Genomic DNA, 27,504 nt, shown 5'->3' with positions numbered 1-27,504 from the left:
TTGCAGTTTATGTTTCCCCATAAGTTAGTATACTTCCCTGTTTCCATGTAATGCATTGTTATTTTGTTTTTCTCTTGCTTCACATCTCTTAAGTCTCAAAAATGTCCAAGTTGTTTGGCTTGAGTTCTCTCTATCATAATTTTCATTGATTCCTGCATGTATTTCTTAAATTTACGAACTACTGAACAAAAAATTAGGGTAGGGATTGATGAAAATAGCAGTTTTTCTTTGGTGCCACAGGTGCTATTGTGCCGCTGTTGTTACAATGCAAAATAATCATAAATCTGCTGTTGTTTTGTTTATGAGCCTTTAAATGTCTATCCACAAGTAAGTGGACAGTCCCTTTAGCTTCCAGTTTATAATTTATCATAAAATTTAAAAACTTATTGATATTGGTAATGGATTTTTTCTGACTTTAATAGAACTCTAATTTATGACACAGCTTGGTCATGCTCTGGGAAAGGTGTTTCGGCAGTTATCCTACTTAGACTGCTTAATAACAGAGAAAAAATCCTAAAGATGTAGTTATATGTTGTTATATATGAAAATTATTGATTTCCACTGAAAACCAGAAAATCTGAATTTCTTTAATGTATTTATCTGTTTGATTCTGTAAATACAACATTTTATTCCTCACATAGGTTTTGAGCTGTCACATTGTGAGGACCCTGGTGTGCCACAGTTTGGATATAAAATCAGTGACCAAGGTCATTTTGCTGGAAGTACAATCATTTATGGATGCAATCCAGGTTACACACTCCATGGAAGTAGCCTTCTAAAGTGTATGACTGGGGAAAGAAGAGCATGGGACTATCCTCTACCATCATGCATTGGTATTACACCCTTCTATTTTTTTTTATTTATTTCTTTATTTATTTTTTTGAATGCAAGAAAAAAGATTTTAAAGATTGTTAGATCTATGTAAAATCTGATGTGTATGATCTGATATGATCTGATATGTGTAGAGATCTATTTACACAGGCACTTATAGTTCTGTCTGCATGTATCTCATCTAAGTCTAGCTAAGCAGTATTGCCTTTTTAGGTAAAAAATAGATAGCAATTCTTAAACATTTGTGCGTATTGAAAGCCCTCACACATGCAAATCTAGTTAATGTCAGAAAATAATCAACATAAAAAGTTTAGTTAGAAAGACATTGTAAAACTAGTGTTTTTATACTTATATATAAATATCAATAAGCTAGAAAAATCTCATTTATGTGAAATAGATTAAATAAAATAAAACATATAGAAATTAAGAAATAGAAAGTTATTTTGTATTTTTGTAATTCCTGTTTCTTTACAGTATTACTATAACTTCATAAGTCTTGCAGCTACCTACAGGCTCAATTATTCCAATAGGAGAGTGATAAGAAGACAAGAGTTAATTATTGTAGCTTTCTTTTTCGTCTTCATTTAGAAGAAATTCGGATTAAGTAGGTGAAGCAAGGGGTGAAATGCTTATATGTGAGTCTTTATATGCTGTTTTTCAATATTGTGGCACATGGTCAGTTTAATTGTGTAACCTCTTCAACAAAAGAGTAGATGTATAAATTATTGCTCGGATGATTAGCTGTAAGATCATTCCATAATGTTGTTTTTTATTAGCTGAATGTGGAGGACGGTTTAAAGGAGAGTCATCGGGAAGAATCTTGTCTCCTGGCTATCCTTTTCCCTATGACAACAATCTGCGTTGCATGTGGGTGATTGAAGTAGACCCAGGAAATATTGTCAGGTACTGAAAATTATTCTTACAATTTTAACAATTTTTTTTGTTTGTTTTTACTACAATAACCAAATCTAGAATGGAGGAAAAAAAAGATATTTTTGGGGGGGCTTAAAACTTAAGGCGCAGATCACAGGTTTTGGCATTTTAAGTTTGGGTTGAAACTGTTGGTTTTTTAATGAGCATTATCCAAAGAAGACTGAGCTTTAAAATTGGTTATAATTTTGTGAAATTCTGGAGGCAGCAGAACTCTTTAGTGAAAGACTACATTAAAAAAATGCAAAACAACAAAACAACACAACCTGCATCTTCACAGTTCTTTTTAGTTAATTTGTTTTGATGGGATTAAGATATATAATATTAGAAAAACTGAAACTCTCTTCTGAAAAGATTGTGTAGATAATTATAGATTATTTAAATTGCTAAAATAATACATTACTTTATGGTGGACAAATTCAAATATTCTAAGGTATTTTTCTTTCAAATTAATTTTTGTATTGGACTGTCATGCATTTAAAGATAAATGTGTGAAACATTATAAAAAGCTGCCCTTTGGAGTTAAATTTTATTTGCTTTTTTCTGTTGCTTGTTTAGTTTTGTTATTAAAGTTAGGTTGTTAAGTAATATTAAAGTTGACTACAAAATCATTATGTTCTTTTAGCCTCCAGTTTCTTGCTTTTGATACTGAAGCATCCCATGACATTCTTCGAGTTTGGGATGGTCCACCTGAGAATGAGATGTTGCTCAAAGAAATTAGTGGCTCCCTTATTCCTGAAGGCATTCACAGTACACTCAACATAGTAACCATCCAGTTTGACACAGATTTTTATATCAGTAAATCTGGATTCGCCATACAGTTTTCAAGTAAGTTGATTTATTTAATTTTTAAATTTATTTTATAAGATAATTCACTCACAGATAATTGTGAAGCTAGAAACACTTGAAATCAGTGACATTTCTGATGTTTTAAGGGAAAGAATTGGTACAGACTTAAAGATTTGTTTTAAAGCTATATTTTTATCTTAAAGAAACAAACAAACAAAACCAATAAAATATCTTGTTCTTTGCTAGTTTTGGTTTTCAAGGGCAGCTGGGGCAGTGCAAGAATGCTTATAACTATGATTAGTGTTTTTCAGAAAGGAGGTGGCATAGGCATGTTAAAATCTCCATCCTTTTCTAATTAGAAAGAGTTTCTGCTTTCAGAGACATCTGTGGGGAGTTTTCATTTCTTTTGTGATTGTATGGGATGAAACAGGAAGGAACTCCACAGGAACAGCAATGCCCTTCTCCCTTTTGCCTTCTAGTGCTATATCATCTTATTAGAGGCAGCAGGATGACAAATCTGAACAGTTGCCTAACTGTTGTTAAATCCCTTTAGACATTTTATTGCTGAAACAGAAGATATCATTGAGCCAGGTCCATTTTGACCTTCTTTTCCCTCTGGTCAGTGAAATTTATACATATTTTTTCAAGATTAGCAAGATCTAGTCTAATGTAATTTTGTGTAGTGGTAGCAACATTTCTAACATGGGTTGACACAGAGATTAAGTGTTAATACTATTTACCTCATTGTGCTTCCTGTGCTTGGTAGTTGTATTAGCCCTTGTTTTCCCATCCCTTATTCTTTCGATGTGTATGGCAAATACATGTATGTGCATGCAGTAATTTAAAGGAAGAATGAATTTTGTAAATGAGAGTACAAAGTGAAAAATATTTTATTTGTCGTGACAGTGTGCTTCTGCTCCATCAGCTTATTTTTGAAGCTGTGAATAGAGGTTTTAATCCCTTGGCTCCAAGGTATTTTTGCCATTTTACAACCTTACCCCCTTCCAGAGCCTGTTTGAGAGATTCTCACATGTGTGTATCCATTCTCAGACATGCTTTTATATTTAATGTTGAAGCCAGAGAGGGAGACTATTATGCCACTGGGCTTATTTAAGCAGTCATTAAAGCTGAGGGGAAAAATAGATTGATACAGGATAAGAATGGAGTTACAAGGAAAAATGGATAGTACATGGGAGTAAAGTTATAAACCAGCCACTGATGCAGTTGCAGTGATTTGTGAAAAGAGTGTTTAGAAATTTATCTGATAGGCTTTTGTTTGTTTCTCCAGCTTTTGCAGGCTGTTGAGTTCTAATGACACTAAAGAATACATGAAATTTTACTGCCTCAGCATTTCACTTTGTCTTTAGTCCAGATTCTGAAAATCAGAGTGATCCTTCTCAAACTGTTGATGTGGCACAGTTTGGGTGTATATTCTCAGTAGAATAACAGAGATTTTTTTTTTTCTTTCCCTAAGTAAAGATTTTACAAGTAATGTGCAAATAACCACACAACCTGAATAACGCTATTGCTCTATGGACATATTGTTTCACTAACCAATAAAGAAAAATATTTGAGGAGATGGAGGAAAGAGAAGGACAATTCTTTGCAACTTTGTTCCAAGTATTCATGTACTTTCTTTGAGTATGTAATATTGTCTGAGTGAAACAGATGGTATCTTCATACTCTAGCTGCACTGTAATTAACCAACGGAAAGCTTACACAAGGGAAGTATCTACTTTTACTTTCCTCTTGCCATTTCATGAAGTAAGAGTATTTAAGTGGATTATCAGCACTTTTACCTCAAGAGGAATGTTATTCAATGACAACAGATATTTTATGTTCAAACCCTTTTAAGGGTTTGAAGGGTTTAAGACTTTGAATGCTTTATTTTCTTCTCTATTATATTCTTACCCTTTAAACAAAAAATGTTTTTCCAAAAATGGTTTAAACCTTTCTATTAGCAGTGTTTTATTTCATTTTATCAATTGTTCTTACACAGTTTTGTATCTGTCATTTAATGAGCAAAAATTTTCACCACTGATAACGTGGTATAATTTATATCTGACTCCTCTATAACCCATCCAATATAACCAGAAAAACAGTTTTTGTCTAGAGATACAAAAGGCAGGTGAGATAGCATCCTTCAGCAAATTAAAAGGTGGATGGGAAAACCTAAAGAAAATGAAATGCTATATAAAAAGCACAAAGTAAATTATATTTAATTAGTATTATGTATTATAGCAAGTAATATTAGAATTGTTTCTCTCTAGGGCTGCCCAAATCAATCCTTTAAAAGTCATGGAAGTTGTTATTAATTTTGTAAAATTTAGAAGATCCAAAGGGAAAAAGTTTCACAATGAGATTTTTCTTGCCCATTATATCAATTAGTCTACTTTGTTTCTTTTTTTAGCTTGCCTTTTTGTGGAGGAAAAAAAAAGCCAAACCAAGAGGTTATTTGTATCTGAAACAGTAGAACTATTTTGATGGTTTAAATATTCATAATCTCTTTCTGTAAGAAAATAACCACAGAATCATTGAATGGTCTGTGTTGGAAAGGACCTTAAAGTCCATCCAGTTCTGACCCTCCAACCCTCTTGCCATGGGCAGGGACACCTTTTCCTAGAACAGGTTGCTCTGAGCTCCATCCAGCCTGGCCTTGAACCCTGCCAGTGGTGGGACACCCACAATTTCTCTGGGCATCCTGTTCCAGTGTCTCACCACGCTCACAGTAAAGAATTTCTTCCTAATATGTAATGTAAACCTACTCTGTTTCAGTTTGACCCTTGTCCTGCCACTCCATGCCCTTGTCAAGTCTCTCTCTGTGTTTCACGTAGGCTTTCTTCATGTACTGGAAGTCCACAACTACAACTCCCTGTAGCCTTCTCTTTTGCAGACAGAACAATCCCAATTCTCTCAGACGTTCCTCACAGGGTCAGTGTCTTATCATCTTGGTGGCCTCCTCTGGACTCACTCCAACAGGCTCATGCCTTTCTGTGCTGGGGACCATGAAGCTGCATGCAATACTCCAGCTGGGGTCTCACAAGATCAGAGTAGAGGGGCAAGAAATTATTCATTTTATGCTAAACTAAGGAATACTGGAGACTTTTTTACGGTTGACAAGGATAAATTTTTTAATTTAACAAAATTGTACATTACTCTGAGAGGAAGAAATAAAAGTGATGAATTTCAGATGAAATAAGGAAACTCAGCCTGATTGCTCTTCACTACTTTCCACCAATTATCCAGGGCTAGTGAAAGTACAGCTTCTTTTATACATCTAATGTAAACAAAGAAATAAATGACTTCACATGCCATCACTAGGCAGAGCAGAATTTTGGTCTAATATTTTTTATATGTCTTTATGTCTTTATTTTTGTATTGGACCACTGAAAATGACCACAACAGTATCTCTTAATTTAAACATTACAACTTTTCAGTTTCTGCAGTCTTCTTTGAGACTTCAATGAAGTAACATGATAGAAAACAGAGCCCACAAATCCTGAAAATCAAACTAGCAAAAGATGTATAATAAAGTAGAATATTTCCAAAATTTTGTATATATGTGTAAAAGGAAAATAAGAACCTCTGGTGATTCAACAATAAGACAAAAATATGAGGATTTTGGAACATGTCTAAATGGCATGTGAATAATGTAGCTATAGAACAGATGCCAGAGGTCTATCCTTAAAAAAGTGTGAAAAGTTGACAGCAGACCAGAAGCAATATGCAAACAGGAAATACCTATTACAGCATATTTTCTCTCAACTGACAAAGACAGAGCATGAAGAGCCCAGTGCATACTGGAAAAACACCAATTAAATCAGCAGTAATTTTTTTTTGAACAGTAGAAAATAGAAAACTAGAAAATAGAAAATAGAAAACTAAACCTTCAAGACAAATGAAGGAGAAAGTGAAGGGAACAATCATGTATTTGCCAGAGATGTGAGCTGTATTTCTTAAGGTCAGATCAAAATATTAGGGACAGTGAAACATTTTCATCAGTTGATATCATTTCATGTCACCAACATGAAAGTAGTAGCTGTGAAAAAAAGACAGAAAACTGAAAGTAGTTGAGTAAGAATACTAAAATGTAAAACATTTGTTGATAATAATGGCGTGCATGTTTTAAATAATATTTTTAATCACTTTAATATGTCTGAAGTGTGTAATTTTAGATCAGATCCCAATGAAGTTAACCACATCCTTTCCACAGATTTCAATGGCCTTTGATTCCGGTATTACAGGAAAGTTTTCTCTCTGCTAACTTTAACATTTCAGGTGACATTTAGCTTTCATTTGTGAAACGAAGGATCTGTGTTCATCTTTAGTAGGCCATTATTTCACCACCAATAGCTGCACAACTGAATCACTCAGCATTACAGAATACATTCTGCTCAGATTTCAGAGTGCAATCACATTTCTGACTAATTAAACATCACACGGATGGAGCATTTTTTGAGCATTATTAGGGCAGTCAGTGCAGAACTCAACTGTAAATATTTTTTGAGTACTGGGAAGGTTTTGTAAATAGATGCTCTAGCAGTATTTCTTCTATAACAGGATATGCCTTAAAATGCTTGTATTTACTGTCAAACTGCAGCTAGCTGTTCCTCCTTATTTTAAGACTGGATGAATAGCCCTTTGGAGTTACTTGCCTCTATATACTGTAGAAAAATCCTAGAACACTTGAGGCAGATACCTGCTTGCATGGCTTAAGTCTGACAATATTAATTTCCAGTCTAGAATTATAATGCGTCATATTGCTTCCATTGATTACTGTGATAATTAAATGCTTGCAAGTCAACTTTCTATATTTATGATTTATAGCCACAATGTCTTCTTAATGTTTTGTGTTCAATTTCTTCTTTTTTTTTTTTTTTTTGGTTCTTTTTGTTGTTTTCATTCATTGTTGTTTTCTTCTTGTTGTTGTTTTTTGGTGGGATTTCTTTTGTTCAAAGACAGACCTATTAGTCACATTTAGGAGGATTCTTTTGATGATGAACACATTCCTGTATTTCTATTTTTTTCTTTTCTTCAGCTTTCCCGTAACAAAGATCTCTACTTCTGACATATTTACCCTGAAGGTGATTTGCAATTGCATATAGGGAACTTTACAGGTTTCTTTCTCAGAATACTGTTTCCTACCACTGCTGGTATAGGGATCACTTCCTGACATAACTTTTTCACTTTTCTGAAGTCACTAGTGTAGGGTTTATTCTTCCTTGTGTCGATTATATAGCAAAAAGAAATTTTAATCTAAAATATTTTCACACTCTGGTTTGCTGATTTCTTTCAACTATGAGCAGAATTCTTTGGATTTATAGATCTCAGGAGCACTACTTTCCTATTGGAAATATCTGTGGATGTCCACACTTGTAAATTTAGCTCAGTGGTTTTGTTTTAGGTTCACAGGGTGTGGTATTGGTATGTGTTTTCTTGTTTAGGATTTGGGGATTTTTTTTGTTTGATTTTGGGAGTGTGGGTGGTTTGATTTTGGGGGTGTGGTTTGCTTTGTTTTTAGCATCAAGAGTCTTAAAAAGAAAGAAACCATTTGATAGATTTGTTTTCTTCTGTCGGCTGTTACCTTTCTTTTAAGAAGCAGATATTAGTAAAAGGAGTGACCATTTATGTCTTTCAATGACAAAAATGTCATTCCTGTCACAAGTTTGTAAATGACAATAACTTAGTAGCTGTCATCTCTTACTTCAGTATCACAGAGGACATGTGCATTTTATGCAGGCAAATACTATGAGTTAATGTTTCCATGTAAAACACCTTGGTAATGGCTTGTAGCTAGAGAGACCTGGAGTTATAGTATTAATAGCGAAAGCTGAAAGGAAAGATCAAAAGAAATTGGTGACATTATAAGTAATTTTAACATTATAAATAAACAAATCCTCCTCTCTGCCATGTCACCATAAAAGTAGCTTCTTTTAATTATATTTGAGATTGAAATTCCTGATTTTTAAACCCCATGCAATATAGCTTGTCCAAAGCCTTTTGACTCATATGAACAGAAAGTCTGCTCATCTGTCCTAAATTTCCATATGTAAAATTGACTTTGTCTGACTTGTGGCATGGCATTTCAGAGAGATTAAGCTGATATGGTTCCAAATTTCAAATGTTGTATTTCTCAGACTAACATTTTAATTTCATATTTCAATTTTATGTGTGGGAAAGCTCTTCTTTGAATCTGAAAAATCTGATGATATGTTTTCTGTTAAAGAATAATAAAATTGAACACTCTGCTTTAAGTTTCTCAAATAAAATTTTAAGTTCCAATGTGTTATTTTAATTGCAGAAAAAGTCCATTACAAATATTTATAATTGTCTATACAACAAAGAAAATTTGGAAGTGCAAAACTGTACTTGTGTGGTTCTTAATATTATAAATAACATTTTTTTTCTATTTCAGAAAAGGTTCTCTAACTTCCTTATATTTTTTTTCATTTGGGTAATCCAAGGTCTTTCATTGACATCTAAGTCAACTATTGATCAAAATAGAGTACCAGAGAGCAAAATACTTATGTACTTATACAAATCCTTGAAATCATTTCAACTAAGACACTTTGAAGATTTAATTAATAGCATGCATTTCATTTTCTGTTTTGTATTTGTCACTAAAAATTGGTCAGACGTATACAGGTTATGCTATTTTGTATACCAGGTAATTTCCTAATATTTAGGTGCGACACCAGCAGAAAAGCATTACAATTTGTTCTATATCCACATACACAAGTGTATGATTTTATTCAAAGTATCAAATTATAGAATGAGGATATGAGGAAGACTGATGATCAAATAACCTATGCCTACTAATATAGTTTGCCTCTTTATGCTCCTTTCAGACCAAAATTATGTGACTCCATTGAATGGATAAGTAGTATAATCTCAGTTAACCTTCCCTTCTTTTGTATTTCTTTTGCTACCAATAAGTGAACAAAACTGCATGGGACCAAGACTTATCATGCTTTGTCTTCTACGTACAAAGAAACATAAACCAAAGCCTTTGTCTTGTGAAGATTTCACCATGAAAATTAATCTCTGCATTCATATGCTAGATTAATTATTCATCAGTCCATATTTGCAATCTTATATAGGACATCAAGCAAAATACTTTGGGACTGAGGAATCCATCATTTGAGGCTTATGTGATTTATTTTTATGAAACCACACACAGTTGACATGTTACATATCTTTAAATGTACGTGGAGTTCATCTTTTTGCAATAAGTTCTGTACCTTAAAAAACAGTATATTGAGCTGTTTTTGCAGAATTCTCCAAAATGGTATCTTGCTTAGTATTTGATATAAAACACAGAAAAAAACTGTGGAATTGACATTTAACCACATGACTGGGGAAGCCATTTTCCAATGGGGGATATATTAGATGCCATAGTTATTTTACTCTCTGTTATCACTGTGAAATTCTGGTTTTCTTTCATTCTGGTTAATGCTACTTTGCAGACAGATATTCTGTTCATCATTTTCAGTATTGTTAGTTTCCTTTGTTTATAATTCATGCGCCATCGTTTATAGATACATGCACATGCACATGTGATGGGATCTTTCCTGCAACTGCAGGTACATCTTCAGGACTGTTACCTTGTTTCTACATTCAGATTACAGTAGAGTTCACAAATGTATGGGAGGGACAACTATTTTGAGACTTATCTTTTGTTTCTCTAAGGTCTTATCTTCCTCTCAGTTGAACATCTCTAATGTTTTAGTTAATGAGTGTAAAAAAAGTGCATATTCTATTGTATACAATCCTCACCAAAAGAAAGGAAAGAGTTTTGGAGATTTTATTGCAAGCTTGTAATTGACTGGACATCACAGAGATGTACCTTGAGAGAAGTAATAATTTTAGAGAATGGCATTTATATATGTATATGTATATGTAATAGAATCATTAATGTTGGAAAATACTTCTAAGATCATCAAGTTCAACCATCAGTGTAGCACAAACACTGTGCTACAATGAGGTTGACGTAATGTCTGTTCCTGCTTTCCCTCTTACCCCATTTCTGGCTAGGGACAGCCATTTTGTAACATGGTAATATGTAGTATCCCATGAACTCTCCTGCTTTGGCCAATTCCCAAGCCCTCGGCCCTGGAAATGCAGTAACTGTTTACTATAGAGTAGGTCCTCCTGAGGGGGAAAGGGCAGACTCCCAAATGGACTTTTCCGTCTCAGCTTCCTCTGGTTTCTCCTTCCCCTGTCCCCTGACTGGCTTGGCATCCCTGGTGGCCACCCCCCTTCCCCTGGTGGCCAGTCCCCTCTGCCCAGCCCTTAGCTCCATCCCCCACCCCTTCACCTCCTTAAGCTGCCTGCTCCATGTGGTTGTTCTCCCTTTTCTCACTGGGGTTGCCTTCAGCTACCATGATACTCTGCTGGAATAAAACCTTTCAAAAGGGCCTTTCTTTCCTCTGTCACTGAGCCAGTTGTGGCAAGCGTTGAGTGGAGGTTTGACTGTGTTGCCTGAATGTTAACTCAACTTGCTTTTCAACAGGAGAGGTTTGTTGGGAGCAGGTAATAGGCAGCAGCACCCACCATTCTAACACCTGCATTTTTAGCAATATAAAAGGGAGATTTTTGCTGCCATTTTTTTGTCAAGGAAATTTTATTTTTTCTTAACAGCAATCTAGTAATCTGCCTGATCCCATAACTGACAGACAGAGAAAAGACTCTTGACTGATGAATGCTCGTTTTTCGGTCCTATGTGTATGAATGTGCAAAAAATTATTTGTGGTCTGGGGTCTTCAATTACAGGCTGGACATATTCTGACATGCAGTCTGAGATACAATTAATTTCCATAGATTAATTTTAAAAGCTTGCTAAAAATATACATATAAAATCTTTTGTTGTTTTGGTAAGATGTAATGTGTATAGTGCTAAAAAACTAGAAGCTATTCTTTGACAGTGTTCTTCAAATTTTTCAAATGACTATAGTATAATACTTTCTTAAATAGAAAAAAAAAAATCATTGCCTAAGCAAAGAGCAAGGTAATGACATTCAAGTGTATGGATAGAATATTACCAAATAATGAGGCCAATTCTGCATCAATGTCAAACTTATCAATTAGAGCATGACATTGTGTCCCGATCATGGAAGGGACAATAGGCATGTGCGCCAAGAGTGGCCACACCCTGCCTCAGCCGCCAGCAGGCAGGATCGCGGTTCGGCCACTGGCTGGGGTCCCAGACCGCCAGGAGCAGCCTATGAACGCAGACCCACATCGAAGAATTGGAGTAAAGGAAAAGGAAGGACTCTTTGCTTGCTTCTTCAAGCTGCTTTATTTCTTTCCTGTGCAGAAGCGAGGCAGGTGACACAACACCACATGGGTGTGACAGTGCTACATGGGCAGTGGCAGTACATGTGGGCGTTCTTTCCTGCGGCAGAGAACAAATGTAAACATAACATGGAGCGGGAAAGTTACATACCAACGGCAGAAAGGAAATATCGTAACTGACAGCAAATTTTCTGGATAAATGGGTGTAACAAATTATGACAGATAAGCTGCAGGGACAGGATTTTTGAGGATAGACAGGGAAAAATCTGGAATGATCATAACTGCCATGGAGAAAAGGCGGGAAGACAGGTGGTAAACTACTTTAGTCAGGGACTAAACATACAATCTTCAAACCCCCATTGTCACAGTGAGGGAGAGACTAAATGCCAAACCCCCATGCTGCAATAGTACACCCTCCCCCCCGCAACCCAACCCAAGCAAACAAATAAAAAGAATTATTGGAAAAATTTAATAAAAGTAAAAAATTTAGACAGATTAAAGATTTGGCTGTATCTTTAAGAACTATCAAAATATTATTGGTGTTTTGAAACTTTATGACGCATGTATACAGTTTGTGAAACTAAAAGAAAAAATATAAAATTTTACTTTTATACATAGGATCAATATCTCCCTCTCTTCAGAAGGTTTCAGTTAAAAGACAAGGCAGACCAGAAGTATTGTTCTCTGTTGTATAACCATATCCTTAACAGTTGCAGCAAAGCAGGTTGCACACTATTCTGCAGACCAACAAATGAAACACATGCATTTTACCTCAAATCATCTGAATAATCTTTTCAATAGAAATGCTCTTGAGAACTGAATTACCATTGGTAAGATTTTTCACTGCATGAGCAGCCCTTGTGTGTAGTACAAGGTACTCATAATTTCTTCTTTTTGAGAATCTATTTCTATCTCACTGTATTCACAGGTATACATAAAGGAATATGTGATCTGGCATAGTAAAAAAATCTTAAAAGAATCAAAAGGTTCCAAAAAACCCCAAGCCCTAAACATACAATCTAAATGGAATTAAGATTTTCAAAACACTTCTTCCCAGCTGGAATGCATTGCCAGCATGATTAGATATTGTCACAGTATCCATTTTCTACTGAGTTTCATAAATTATCTGCAATCATATGACAATTTATTTATTTGGGCCTGAGGTTCATACTCATTGCCAAAGCTCTGAGCAAATACTTAAGAAATAATACCTGTTCCAAACTGGGGAGTTCATATTAATAGAAAAAAAGATTATTACTTATGAACTGGAGATAAAATAGCTCTTAAAGTTTCCAGTAAGACACGGTAAGAGAAGTGTAGTGCTTTGAATGGTTTTAACTAGTATATATTGACAAAAACCAAAACAATAAGAAAAAGTAAAACTATGTTATCACATTAAACCAATGTCAGTTATCTCCCTAAGAACTACAGTGTATCTAGTACTATGATCCACAGCCTGTCCTTTCTGATAACCTATCTATAATCCTAACCTATCTGATAGTAAAATCAGATAAAGACCCTTAAGGGAAACCTTCATGACCACTGTTGCCCTCTTTCCCTATCTACCATCCCCACCCACACCCCCAAAAAAGAGACTATGCCAGGTTACAGTGTAAACAAGAGTTTTAAAACAAGTTCAGTTGATGTCTGAGATGGGGTCAAGCTGGTGAGGAAACCAGTTCTGGCCGTGAGTGTGGGATATTTAGCTGTGGAGGAGCCTTGTCCCAAGCTTTGGTTGTGGAAGTGTGACTGCCAGAATTAGTCCGGATGGTTGGATGAGGAAGTTTCCTTAACACAGAGACCTGCCTATATAACCAAGAAAACCCTGGTTATGCAAGATGTTAAACTTCTTTGTTGAAGGGATATGTTGTCCCAAATGGAATTCTGATTCTTTGATTTACTCCTAATATTTTCCCATTTTAATCTTCAAACAATAACTGACAAACTTAGATAGAATCCATGAAGTCATGCAAAATCAACAAATGGAGTCTGTGGTTAGAATTTACTTAAGAATTACAATGACCATGCTTCTAAATCTCTGTTAGATCTACAGCAGAAAGGAAAGTTAAAAATAGATTAAAGAAATGCTATCAGCAGTGCTTCTGTTGGTAGAAGAGCATGGAAATGCTGTAGATAATTTATTCTTTCCTTTTCAAGAAAAGTTATATAGAAGGTTGGATTTAAAATAGCAAATACCAGGTTTACCTGATTCTCACACAGCATTAGAGAGTCAGGGAGACTGCAGTGTCTGTGTGGTTAAAGGTATTATGTGGGTCCTGAGACAGCTTGAATTTTGAAGGTGCAGTCAGGCTTGGTTCAGGCTGATGTGTGTTTAAAAGACCAGGAATACTAGAAAGCCTTTATTTAAAGTGATAGGAGTTTGGAAGAATATCTTGGTTTAAATAAGTTTTTAATAATATTTTGGACATGATTTGTGTTATGAATGGCTTGAAATTTGGAAGGCTTGAAGTTGCTGATATGACTGGGCTCTGGGAAAAGAAAAAAATAAAAGAGAAAAAAAGGAAAATAGAGGAAAAAAAGATTTATTTTTCCTTAATTCTCCAGGTTTGGGATTCAGACTCTTTAATTATATTTGACTTGGCATGCATTAGGATGTCAAATTTAGAAATCACTGTTAGCACCAAAAAATCTCAAGACATTTATTATATTGTTTCCAGTGTCAGTGGACTCTCTTATAACCTTGTCCAACTTTTAATGCTATGTTTCAAGGTATCTTTCCTCCATGAAATTAGAGCTGTCCTTTTAGAACATTTCAGTCACCTGTTAAATTGCCTGGGCTTATGAACTATCAAAAACTTTTTGACCGTGGTAGTAACTTACTGCTTTTGAAGCAGGAATAATCAATTTAGAATATTTAATTATCTGATTTATTTAATAAATATTCTAAATATTCTATTTTTTTCCTTATTATTAAAAGATTGTTCAATTTTTTTTTATACCAGACATAAAGTACACTTGTAGATAGATCTGTGTTTACATCTTTTCTGGGTATGATTGAATGCTGATTTAATGGTTTCTGTGGCTCTGTAGGAGCATTTGCACAGTATTGTACAGCTCATAAAGAGATGATTTAGGATCATCTCCCTCATCTCTACTGCTCAAAACATATGAATCTGTTTCTGTGAATGCTCTTAGGAAATATTTAAACAAGTTTTGAGTGGAAGGGAAATGAATTTTTTGCATGGCTTGGCTGCCAAGATTCTAAACAAGATTCTGCCCCACTTCATTCAAGTCACCTAGCAGGAACTGTGTCAGATAAACAACTTTCCTGAGTAAATGCTTCTGCCTGTGCAATAGCATTTGTTTTCTGGAGGATTGGTGATCTCATATTCAAAGTCGAAATTAGAAAATATGGTTATATGGCTATGTGAAATATTAAGTCTCTCTTGCGGGATCCTCACTTATTTCTGTGTTAGCACATTACACAGAAGAACTAAGAGGAGCTGATACATGGATTGAAACAGCTGGTAATGAGCCACTGCTGGCAACACTGTTTTGAGATATTCTTAGTTCAGAGTCGTTCTAGCATGGTTCAGTAGTGTATCTTCTAATTTAGCTTCATCCAAATGAAAACAACTCATCTGCTTCAAAACCATGCCCCATTGCAAAGCAAAACACAATCTGGAGTTTTATTTTACAAATATAATAAGCTCAGAAATGTATAATAATTATGTTGAAACACTTTCTGTGACTCTGACCATGTAGAGAGCCATACAAGCTCTGTGTATCCAATATGTTCACTAATCTCACCTACTGAGCAGTTTGAGCATGAGCTACATTCATCCCCATCGTGGAATTTGTGATCAAGGATTGTCTTTTAATTCTTTATCTAGCCCAAACTGTTTGACTGATTGCATGTGATTACTCTGAACTAGCAGTGCCAAGAGAAAAAATAAAATAGGTTTCTGCATTTCTCTCACTTTATTAGGGAAAAAAGCTCTCAGATGATCACTCACAGGTTTGTGTTACACACAGAGTCACTCTTGCACCTGTTATGCTGCATAAATTAGTTAACAGACACATCTGAGGTTTGTCCATTTCCCATAAAAATGTTTTTAATAGGAATTTAATGGATTTGATTTACAAATCACAGCTTGTTAGTTATTCAAGACAATATTTCCTAAACTCTGAATTTCCAATTATTGTAATAGAATAAAGCATGAGGTATTCTTTTCTTACTTTATCAACTCTAATACAACATAAAGAACTTTAGTGCTTATACATGAACTTATGGGGAATTGTGGTAGCCCACTCTTTATTTTGCAGAATGCCTTCAAGACTGCATTGCAGGTAAACTATTAAAGGCATCATTCCCAGAATTTTTGCTTACTCCACCAAATTTTCGTGGGGAATGATGAGATAATCTCAGTGATTGAGGTGCCTGAATATATAACAGGAAAAAAATCCCACTTCTTGTACTGGAATATACAGTTCATAAATAGTATTGACACTTAAAAAAAAAGGGAAAAAATAGGCTGAAGGTAGGTAATGAAAAGAAATATTAAAAAATAAACAGATTAAAGAGGCAAACAGAATTGAAAATGGAGGGCAGAACACACAGATAGCCTCTCTGAAATAAAAAACCATCAAACCTACACAGTTTTTAACAGCAGTAATGATGGTCTAGTGTCAGGTGCATGAAAAACCCTTATGGCTACAGCAGACATGACAGAAAGCTGTCATTAAGAAATTCAGTTTCAATATATGGGGAACATATGTTAACTCTCCAGAAATGCATTAATTCTATAATTGCCAACAGTATTGAGATATTCTTTCTCCAGTCTCCTTCTTACATAACTATTTTTAATTTTTTCCCTCAAAAAAAAAAAAAAAAAGTGTTTAAGAATTCTTATTCTGACAAATGTAGTTATAAAAAAAAATTCCACCTCCTCTTTGAGGTAAACATATGACAACAATCAAGTAAAAATAGAATTTACCAACAGATTTAGTGTTAAAATAGAGACTACACATTTAATATAAATTATTAATACAGCATTTCTGTCTCAGTTGAAAAAAAATTCATGTGTTTCCCTCTGTTCCAGTGGATGAGAACATTAAGTGTCGATCTTAAGTAAAAGTTTCTCCCTTGTGATACTGATTGTAAAGGGAGTCTGGGGAACAAGCTTATTAATAAGACACCTAACTTTTGCACAGCCAAGATTAAGTTAAATTAATCCCACTCCTTAATTAATCAAGTTGATTTAGACATGTGTTACAAAGCAAGATACGTGGTGCTCAGAAATACCATGAAGGAATAATTTATTTGTGTTTTAATCTCACTGTAGTTGTGGAACTCTGGATACCTTCTACTGGTTTATTCTCTTTAAAATGAATTAGACGGGAAAAAAAAGAAGATTAAGGGAACAGTTATTTTTAGGAATTCTGTAATGCTCATTTATTTCCACCAAAAAGTATGGTAACATGCAAGAAAAACAAATAAATTAACATGCATACATATATATATATATATATGAATTTCTACCATAATTTATACACATAAGCGTTTACCGCCCTTTAAAATTACCATCAAAGTAAAATGATAGCTGAAATTTGGTATCTAAATCTCTCAGTTCTAGTTGTTGAGGTGCTCCATGGAGGTATGTGTATACATTGAAATGGAGGTGAAAGACACAAAACACTGGAGTTCTTGCTTTCAAGTGAAAAAAAAAAACCAACATATTGTTATATAGATACAAATTAAAAATTTAGAGCAAAAGATGTTTCACAACCTTGTATATATATTTCAATTGTCCAGTGTGCATACCTAAGGCTATTACCTATTTTTACCCTACCATCTTACCACATTGTGAAAAATTGCATTAAGTGCTCCAAGTTAGTAACTTTATAGCTCTACAGTTTGCTTTCACTAAGAACTCCTCACTGTTTTAGTATCCTGATGATGATATTTAGCATAATGTCATGCAACTACGTGAATAAATAAATCACATATCATATAGTAACTGTATTATGAAGGTTTTTTTCTCTCTTCCTTTAGGTAGCACTTTAAAGAGAAGATAGAAGCAAAATTTCTCACAGATTTTAGGCACATCTAGCCTAATAAATGATTATTTATTTATGATATATCAAAGTATATTCAGTTCTTTTAATGGCATGCTGCATTCTTTCCCTTTCTTACATCCTGTTCATTCAGAATAAATTTTTTATCAGCCTGTTGAGAAGCTCACCTGGTCTGTCAAACCAGTTCATAAACCCTTCAGTTAGATTTCATGCTTTTAATAGAGCCTTTCAGAATGCTGAACAAACTCTGAAAAAAATGAGAATTAGACTTCTAGAAATCACCTACTTAAAATTCTAAAACCCAGATGATGACATAGTGGGAGCAGAGAAGCTCTCTTTTGCATTCTAGTGTTCTAATGCAAAAACCAGTCTTAAAGCAGTGGTTTTATTTTTAAATTAGATCTGTGTGTATTTAGTGTGAATTTGCACAGTTTAAAAATATTCATGAAATAGTCACATTTGGGAAGTACCTCTGAAGACCTCTAGTCCAATTGCCTGGTCACAAAACAGTCAAACAGATAACAACTCCTCTGTAAAAAAAAAAAAAATAAAATAGAATGCTTGACCACACTTGAAGTGAAACAGTGTTTTCCTTTATACATCTGGAGTTTTGCTTGTTGCATCTTCTGACTGCTATCTTTGTGCTTTTGCTGCACCCATGCTTCCTATAAGAGCTTTTGTCTTCTCTATTCCTTTTCTGTAATGCTGCTTTTTGCTAAATCATTTCTTGGGATTCTTTTGTCCCTTATGAGTTTCCTTTTAAGAACCTCCTGAAGTTTGTCTCAGGCTTTTTCTCCAGCCTACTGAGACCTCCCTAAATAGCATCCCTGCACTAGAGCATATCAACTGATCAGCCAGTGTCTGTAAACTCGCCAAAAGCTAAGTTTGTCTCATTGTCCCCGTCTTTAATGAGTATCAAAGTCAACAACCACCCGTGGGGGACACTGCTGCTAATCAGCTCCTGCCTAGGTTTTGGATCATGGACACTCTTTGAACCTGGCACACCAGCCTGTTTTCCATTAATTTCATACTCCACTTATCCAATCTATGCTTCATCAATTTGGCTACAAAGCCAAAAGACCAGGAAGTGGGTTGAGCAAGCATGCAAGATGACTGCTATACAAGGGAAATAAGGGTAAGGTGATAAGTTTGGCACACAGATGTCATCTTATAAAATTAAATTGCATAAATATTAATTAGTGATTGAAATACCCAAAGACATTGTATCAGAAATTCCTATATGGCCCCTTCATGTCTTTTTCAGCCATATCAAATTTTTTACATAATGATGCAATGTAGTAAGAGCAATATGATGAACAGACAATAACAAGTTTCATGCCAACATTCTTTCTTTGACCCTTCAAGACTGATTGCAAATTCTGAGTAAGAATCGGCCCCCATTCTTCTGGAATTGCATGTTTTATGTAAAGCAGAGAACTGTTTTTCTTGTTTATGGCAAAATTCAAGGCAGATAATATTAAAGTGGGCAGAACACAGTGAATTTAGTAATTTAATATTTCAGTAATATTTTTTTCTAAGTTTAAACCCAGCAACATATTTAAAGATGTAAACAGGACTCATCGTAGTGTCTAAAGCAGAAGTTTTCAAAAATTGTATGACCATATAAAAAATAACTATCTTTCATTTATTATGAAATATTTAAAAGAAATATGTATTTAGTATTTGAGGACTAAGAAGGAAAATTTTCCCCTTACTTCTGTTCATGCTTGATTTTTTGTGAGAATTTATTTGTGGAGATTTTTTTCCCTATAGTCAGTACTTCCTATGATTAAAAACAACCCCATAAAACTCCCAGTAACTGTATAGCACTAATTATATTTTTATTAAGTACGTCTTGGAAAGTAAGGTCCTTGGAGGTTTTTTTCTTTTTTTTAGAGAAATAGAGTTTAGGCCAAAATGTGCTCTTAAAAAACATTGTAAATACAAAACCCAGACACATTTTGGATTAATAGATTGCAGTCTACTGGTATTACCTTCCCAGAAAGAGGGCATCTGAATTAAATCTCAGTACTGCCACTTTGTGTTTATGTTATACAGGTTGCTGAGCTCAGTGGGACTAGTTCCACAGGCAAGTCTGACATTTGGTATTTATTTGTAATACGTATAACATGTGTCAGTTCCATAATGTTAGTAGGAAATAATATTTACTTAAATAAAGATTGATGTACTTACTTTTTGCTTAAGCTTACATGCTTTTGTGCATAATATATTTTATTATGTTGATCAAGAGGAAAATATCTTTAATTTTTTTATACTTTTTGTAATAATTGTGATTGTATTTTATCTTAATAATAATCCATAGTCATGTATTATATATAGCTGTACATTGTCTCAGACTGAATCCATGTGTATTTTTTGTAGCGATTTCTTTATTATTACTACAAAAGTCAAGTGTTGTAGATAGGTCATGTGCAAGGGTATAGATATGAGTGATCAAAAAAATTTGCTTCCAAGATCACAGCTAAACGTTACACCATAGATATATTTATGAACTATAGAATTGTGGAGATTGGAAGATGTATACAAGCATACCTTAATCAGAAAATCTGAAGACCTTAATCTGCTTTTAATTTTATTAATTTAAAAATTGCTCTAAGTTAAAAGTACTAAGTGTCCAAGGAAATAGGAAGTCTCCTCCTTTCCTTTTCGCATACTGCAGTGCTTCACAGAATTAAAAAAGTAACTAAAAGAAAAATTGGGCACTCTTAATAAGTAAAGGATGTAGAAAAAATTAATAGTATAAAAGCAGCAGATTGTTGGATGATTTCTCAATATTTTTAAGTGATTAAGAAAATTCTGAATTTGCAGAGCTTCCTGATTAGAAAAATGTAACAAAATGGAAAAAATTACTTTTTTCAAAAATCTATTTATATTTTTTTCACTGTGCTGCTAGGTTCTGTAGCGACTGCCTGTCGTGATCCTGGTGTCCCCATGAATGGAACTAGAAATGGTGATGGAAGAGAACCTGGAGACACTGTCATTTTTCAGTGTGACCCTGGCTATGAACTTCAAGGAGATGAGAGAATAACCTGCATTCAGGTAGAAAACCGGTACTTCTGGCAGCCAAACCCACCAGTCTGTATAGGTATGCAGAAAAAAATTAAATAATGCTTTCCTGAAAATAGAAATCTTTATGTAATGAATTACACTGTTCTAGGAACTTGTTTAAAGAAAATATATGTACTGCACATCTTAAAAATTATTTTACATCAACCCCTGATAGTCATATCCAAAACCTTTCCTCTGTAGTTGTTAGTATAATAGCTCTCATGCTCTCCCTCTCAGGGCCATCTCATTTATAATTTGATGATCTGAGACAGAGAAGACAAGTCAGTGTCAGTGACTATTATCCTTGGTAGTGTATTCTTAGACAAACATTGCGCGGAGGAACTGGCCTGAGATTACAACTGCAAGGAACACCATACAGCTTTCAAACACTCTCTTTCATTTAATAAACTTAACTTGACCTTAGCTGTTACAAATAAAATCTGCATTCTATTTGCATATCCTCTGCATGCACACTGTCTACCTTGTTCATGAATATCTGTAGGCAGGTGTTTGCAAACACTACAGTACTGACTTGGTGTCTTGGCTATTCTACTTAATGTGTTAAATTATTATTTTCTCTGTTCTTACTCTCTTTACTATGCCTTCCTGTGTCATGTGAGTTTATGGGCTTGAAGACAAGAACTGTCTAGACTATTTTCTGGAAGACTGCAGTAAAGAAACATTTTATTGCTCATCTCTTATAATTCTTAGATGTGAAAATATACATTTTATAGTAATGGTAACTGAACATATGTAGATATCTAAGTAAAAAAGTAAGAGGAATTCTAGGGCTCTGGGCCCTAAAGTTAAAATATTTTTATATCATGCTGACCTTATTTGATATTGTTGTTTCAAAATATTTATCTCAACTAAAAAATAATTATCCTATTATAAAGCAGTACTAGCAGTTTTAATCACTATCATTGATGATATTACAAAATAGATTAAATGTAGGTGCAGGTGCTCAACTGGTGTTCTGTCCATAGCACATATTAAATATGCATACACTTGTTTTTCAGTTGCATGCATCCATTTATCTAATACTGGTGAGTTCCACACTTCATGCAAAATACCTGCTGTACACAGAGTAGCAAGAATGCTTATTATGATGATTTATTTGTTCAAATGTCAAGCATGAAGTTATTCTCTATTGATTTCCTATAATGATACATTCTTGGAGAATATGAACTGCTAATAGACTAGAGTGTGCAAACCGTGCCTTGGAGCTGTGATTTCAAAACTGTGTTGTAGCTCAGTACACCCTGAAGTTCATTGATTTTTTTTCTCATAACTTGTAATATATTCATTAATGTTGCTTCCATCCCTGTAAATCCAAACTGGGCAATACTTACCCCACACATAACTTCAACATCATCATCATTTATCAAAGTTTTAGAAAAAAACAAAGAAAATTTTAATGAAAGAATAAGAGGCAGGAATAATTCTGAAGGTGTATAGTTGTACCATGTCCTAGATCTATTTTATTAGTTCTTTACACACCAAAGTGCCTTTTCAAACCTCTTAATTATTAATGCTCAAAACTAGGTAATTTTTAATTGTTCTTATCTGTAGGAGTGCCTTGTTTTTTTAAATTCTCTTAGTCTTGCCTCGCAAAATTTTAAGAACATCTTCCTTTTAAAGATACTAGCAATGGGAAAATAACAAAGAATTAAATAATGATTCATGTATTTGAATGAAAGATAGTAATTAGAAATTCTTCTATACTAAAGGTATTCTGAAAAACTCTAAATTGGAGAGCATGTTTCTGCCACAAGACAGTCCTTTGGTTTGTGTCTGTGCTGCACAAAATAGCTCCATGTTTTCCATTCCAATGGTTTTCTGAATCCAATCTTGCTTAGGTACCAGAATCTTAAGTGACTGTATCTACTTAGTTTTCTCAGGGATTACATTAAAAATTCTGGTATGCAAAACCAGATTTTAGGATTCAGGTTAACTATACATTTAGGGGAAGTATAGACTGTCTCCCAGAGGATTCAAACTTTCTTCAGAAATTTATAGGTCAACATTTTTTTTTCTTATGGCTTGATTTTGCTTGTTTCTACTGTTTTGTTTCAGGCAAGGTCTTGTTTTTCATATTTATATCTATAAAAAAGGTTTTATTTTAAACACTTAATTCCAGTGGTACTTTCTATTCAAAATCAAATAATACGATGATTCTTTATTTAATATGTTGGGTAGTTTTCTGGTTTTTTTTTTTTTTTAAAGAAAATGAAAAGTAAATGACATACATTCTGTTTCATTCCTTAAGAATAATTCAACAAATAAATAAATAAATAAAAGCCAGTAAGCTGTGGAATAAGATTTTGTTGCCTCCTAGAGAAAATAAATAGATTGTAAATAAAAGCCACTCCAACCTATACTTCCTATATAGAAATAATGAGTGCTGAGATCATCACAGACAGTAAGGCTCAGTGCTTGCTTACCACAGTGTCTACACAGAGGTTTATAAAGATAGGCTCACATAACCTACATCTAGTTTTTACTGCGTACCACATAAAAAATATATATTTGTCATAGTGTTTTGACATTTGCCTTTCCTTCTAAATGAGCTGTTATATTTGTTCAGTCTTACCTCTTATGTCTCATACTGTAAAAGGTGTTCTTTAAACTTTGTTTTCAGAGCTGGTCTGTCCTCAGTTAAAAATAAGGTTATGGCAATAATAACTTTCTACACATTAAATTCAGAAAATTATGGATTCTGAAACACATAAGAATTTAATTAAAATACACAGAGACAGAAATTCTATTACTAAGTTTAGAGAAGATAGTAAACTGGAAAAGGAAACAAAATCTAGTAACAGTTTTCACTAGATTATGTTAACATTCTCAACTTACTATCCTGTGAAGTGACAATTAAAATAATCTGAAACCATTCAGAAGAAAATTCTATCTGGGAGATATTTTGCCGGGTTGAAGATTATTTTTTTTTATTATTATTTCTTTACTGCTGTTAGTGATATGACTTGAAATAAAATAAATTGTGGCTGTCTGTCTAGCTTAGTGTACTTTCCATTTATTCCCTTTTTGATTATCAACAGACCTTGGGAAGAATTAAATGGAAACACTGTAAACAGCAAAAGTAACTTCTGATGTGTGTAAAGAATAAGTATATAAGAAAGAAGTTACTCATATGAAAATATTCTATCAATGAACTACCAGGGAACTAAACTAAAACAAGACCTCAGACAAGTAGCATGAATGCAGACATTGGCAGAATTTAGTCTGGTACAAGGACATAGCATTTAACTTCCTTGTATGATTATATGCCAGTTCCGAGTACTTCAAAAATATCATCAGACTCATACAGTTTAGTGGTCATTTCAGTGAAGTCTGGTTACAGTCAATAACCTAAATATCCTCTTTGGTATTCTTCACATTTTCATTCCTAGGATATGCAGAGAGTACAACCATTAAAGAAGCTGAAAAAGAGAAATGTACAGGGTTATACTGAAGAACATTAGTTCCAGCAGATGAGCAGCCTTTACATTCATTACAATCCCACAGTTCCTTTTTTACTGGAACTTTTACTTCAACAAGGTTACAGAAAGTTACACTGAACTATTTTACAATTAATAGATGTGCATTGTTTCGTAATAATTTAATTTTACTAATTTTGAAATTGTGACAAAAGACCATTCAATGGCATATGCTTTTAATTAGAAACAACACAAATTTTAATCTTTTGAAGATAGAAAATTTGCAATTATTATCCTTATTGTAAAACTAAGTAAATGTTTCACACCAAATGAAATTTCTCCCATCTGTTCCCTTGTAGCTAATGGAACTTTACCTGTCAACTGAAAACATCTGGGAAAATGTTATTGTGATAAAAATCGTATTTGGCGATTGTCAAAAAAAGCAAAACAAATTGTGCTAGGTCTGGAATATGTATTTTATGCATTTGCTAGTACTCTTACTTTGTGATATTATTATGTTCCTAAAGCCATCCTAATGTCTGTTGTTTCCACTTCTAACTGTTTTTATAAAATGATGATTTTATGATTCATCACCAATTTTAATACCAAAATGTAAACAAATATTCTGATTTTTTTTTGTGGGTTTTTTTTTCATTTTGAGTTAATTTTGCTATTCATTACTCCCTTTTAGTATAAACAGATATGTGAAATGTAGAAAGACTATACTCATGTATACTGTGACTGTGGATACGTTAATCTACTTAAGTATTCTACTTGCTTTGCTTGAATTCATAGATGACCTGTGATTTAATTAATAGAATCATAGATTTGCAGAGTGGTTTGGTTGGACCATCTAATTCCCACCCTCCTGCCATGTCAGGGACACTTTCCATTAGACCAAATTACTCAAAGCCCCATCCAGTCTTATCTTGAACAGTTCCAGGGATAGGCATCCAAAAATTCCATGGACAACCTGCTCCAAATCTCACCACCCTTCCAGTAAAGAATTTCCTCCTAAAACCTTATCTAAACCTACCTTTAAGTTGAAAACACTTCCCCCTTGTCCTGCTACTGAATGACCTTGTGAAAAATCCTCTTCCAGCTCTCTTGTAGACTCTCTTTAGTCACTGAAAGGCACCATAAGTTCTGGAGCCTTGTCTTCTCCAGGCAGAGCAACCCCAACGCTCTCAGATTGTTTTTGTAAGAGAAGTGTTCCATCACCCTGACTCTGGACTCTCTCCAAAGGGTCAATGTCTTTCTTGTGTTGGATGCCGCAGAGCTGGAAGCAGTATTTCTCATGATATTAGGAAATACACTGTATATTTCCCAGTAGGTTGAATTATACCTGTACATATCATCTTCATCTCTACAAATCCTCTTGAGTGCAATCACGCAGCACGTACAGAAGAACCAGAGGATCAGGCCCAGACAACATTGGTTTATGAAAGGTAGGTTCTGAATGAGAACCTGATCTCCTTGTATGACAAGGATGCCTGCTGAGAGCATGTTAACTATCCAGAATTTGGTAAAGTGTTTGGCACTATTTCCCACATCATTCTCATGGAGAAACTTGCTGTTCATAGGTTGGACAGGTGAGCTCTTCACTGGGTCGCTACCGACTGGATGGCTGGGCCCAGAGGGTCAGGGTGGATGGAGTTACATCCAGCTGGTGGCCAGTCACCTATGGTGTTCCCCAGGGCTCAGTACTGGGGCCAGTCCTGTTTCATGTCTTTATTGACGATCTGGATGAGGCGATTGAGTGCACTCTCAGTTTTCTGGTGTCACTAAGTTGTGCTGGAGTATTGATCTGCTGGAGGGTAGGAAGGCTCTGCAGCAGGATCTGCAGAGGCTGGATCAATGGGCCAAGGCCACTGCTACAAGGTTCAGTAAGGTGAAGTACTGAGTCCTGTGCTACACCATGTAGCACTCCAGGCTTGGGGGATGAATGGCTGGAAACTGCCCAGTGCAAAAGGACCTGGGGGCGTTGGTTGACAAGTGGCCAGACATGAGCCAGTGTGTGCCCAGAGGCCAAAAAATCCAATGGTATCCTGGCTTGTATCAGCAAGATATGGCCAGCATGACCAGGGCAGCGATCATTCACCTGTACTTGGTGCTGGAGACATTGAGATAATAGAGTAAGTCCAGAGAAGGGCGACAAAGCTGGTGAAGGGTCCAGATAACAGCATTATGAAAATCACCTGAGGAAGCTGACATAGTGTAGCCTACAGGAAAGGAGGCTCAGGGAAGATATTCTTGCTCTCTACAACTACCTGAAATGAGGTTGTATTGAGGGTGGTGTTCATTTCTTCACCCTAGTAACAAATGACAGGATGAGAAGAAATGGCCTGAATTTGCACCGTGGGAGGTTTAAATGGGCTAGAAGGACAGATTTCTTTACCAGCAGTAGGGTTACCAAACATTGGTACAGGCTGACCAGAGAAGTGGCTTAGTCCCTGACCCTGGAGGTATTTAAAACAGATGTATATGTGTCACTTAGGGATAGGATTTGGTGGTGGACTTGGCAGTGTTAGGTTTATGGTTGCACTCAGTGATCTATATGATTCTATAAGAGATTCAAATAACCGTAGAGCTCACAGAATCTCTGTTACAGAAGACCTGAGTAATCAATGGAATGCTGAAGAACAAAATTTCATTATACGTTCCTTCTTTTTTACTATTTATTTTTCTGGATTGAAACCCCACAACCTTTGGGAGCCTCAAAATCACATAGAAAAATGTGTTTGTTTTATTCTGATTGTGCTTAAAGCTATTTTATTTATCTCTTGATTTTGAAAAGTGCAATTACTTGAATATTTTTTTAAAATTTAATTTATATTATATCCATCTTGATCCCAAATACTAATCACTGTTATCTGGTGAAAAGGCAGATAATTGCATTATCAATGTAAGTATCATGTTTCATAGCCTAAGGAGGTTCTTTTAGAACACCTTTAACAAGAAGTAGAAAGGGGAAAACTTACCCAGTCAAGTCTTTTTATGGGTGTAGCCAGAGCATTTTTCAAGTTCACAGAACAGTATATTCAGAATAACCTTGAAATGATGCGATGCAAGCGAAAGGACAGATTTCAAAACCAAGAGTTTCACATAGTAGTAT

At 34.6% G+C, this 27,504-nt stretch overlaps 1 protein-coding gene across 3 annotated transcripts in view; it reads left to right on the top strand.

Annotated features, from left to right (window-relative positions):
• CSMD3 (CUB and Sushi multiple domains 3) overlaps positions 1-27,504 on the top strand; it is a 579,207-nt gene that overhangs the window by 384,414 nt on the left and 167,289 nt on the right. For all 3 annotated transcript variants that reach the window (XM_041470732.1, XM_041470731.1, XM_041470730.1), the window contains 4 exons: positions 642-833; positions 1,608-1,734; positions 2,387-2,589; positions 20,798-20,989. In XM_041470732.1, the coding sequence (XP_041326666.1) occupies positions 642-833; positions 1,608-1,734; positions 2,387-2,589; positions 20,798-20,989 (714 nt within the window). The remainder of the gene's footprint in view (positions 1-641; positions 834-1,607; positions 1,735-2,386; positions 2,590-20,797; positions 20,990-27,504) is intronic.

The sequence above is a fragment of the Pyrgilauda ruficollis genome, unplaced genomic scaffold (assembly GCF_017590135.1).
Source record: "Pyrgilauda ruficollis isolate IOZ18807 unplaced genomic scaffold, ASM1759013v1 scaffold25, whole genome shotgun sequence".
In the NCBI taxonomy this organism is placed as follows: Eukaryota; Metazoa; Chordata; class Aves; order Passeriformes; family Passeridae; genus Pyrgilauda; species Pyrgilauda ruficollis.
This window is presented reverse-complemented; position numbering and strand designations above follow the sequence as displayed.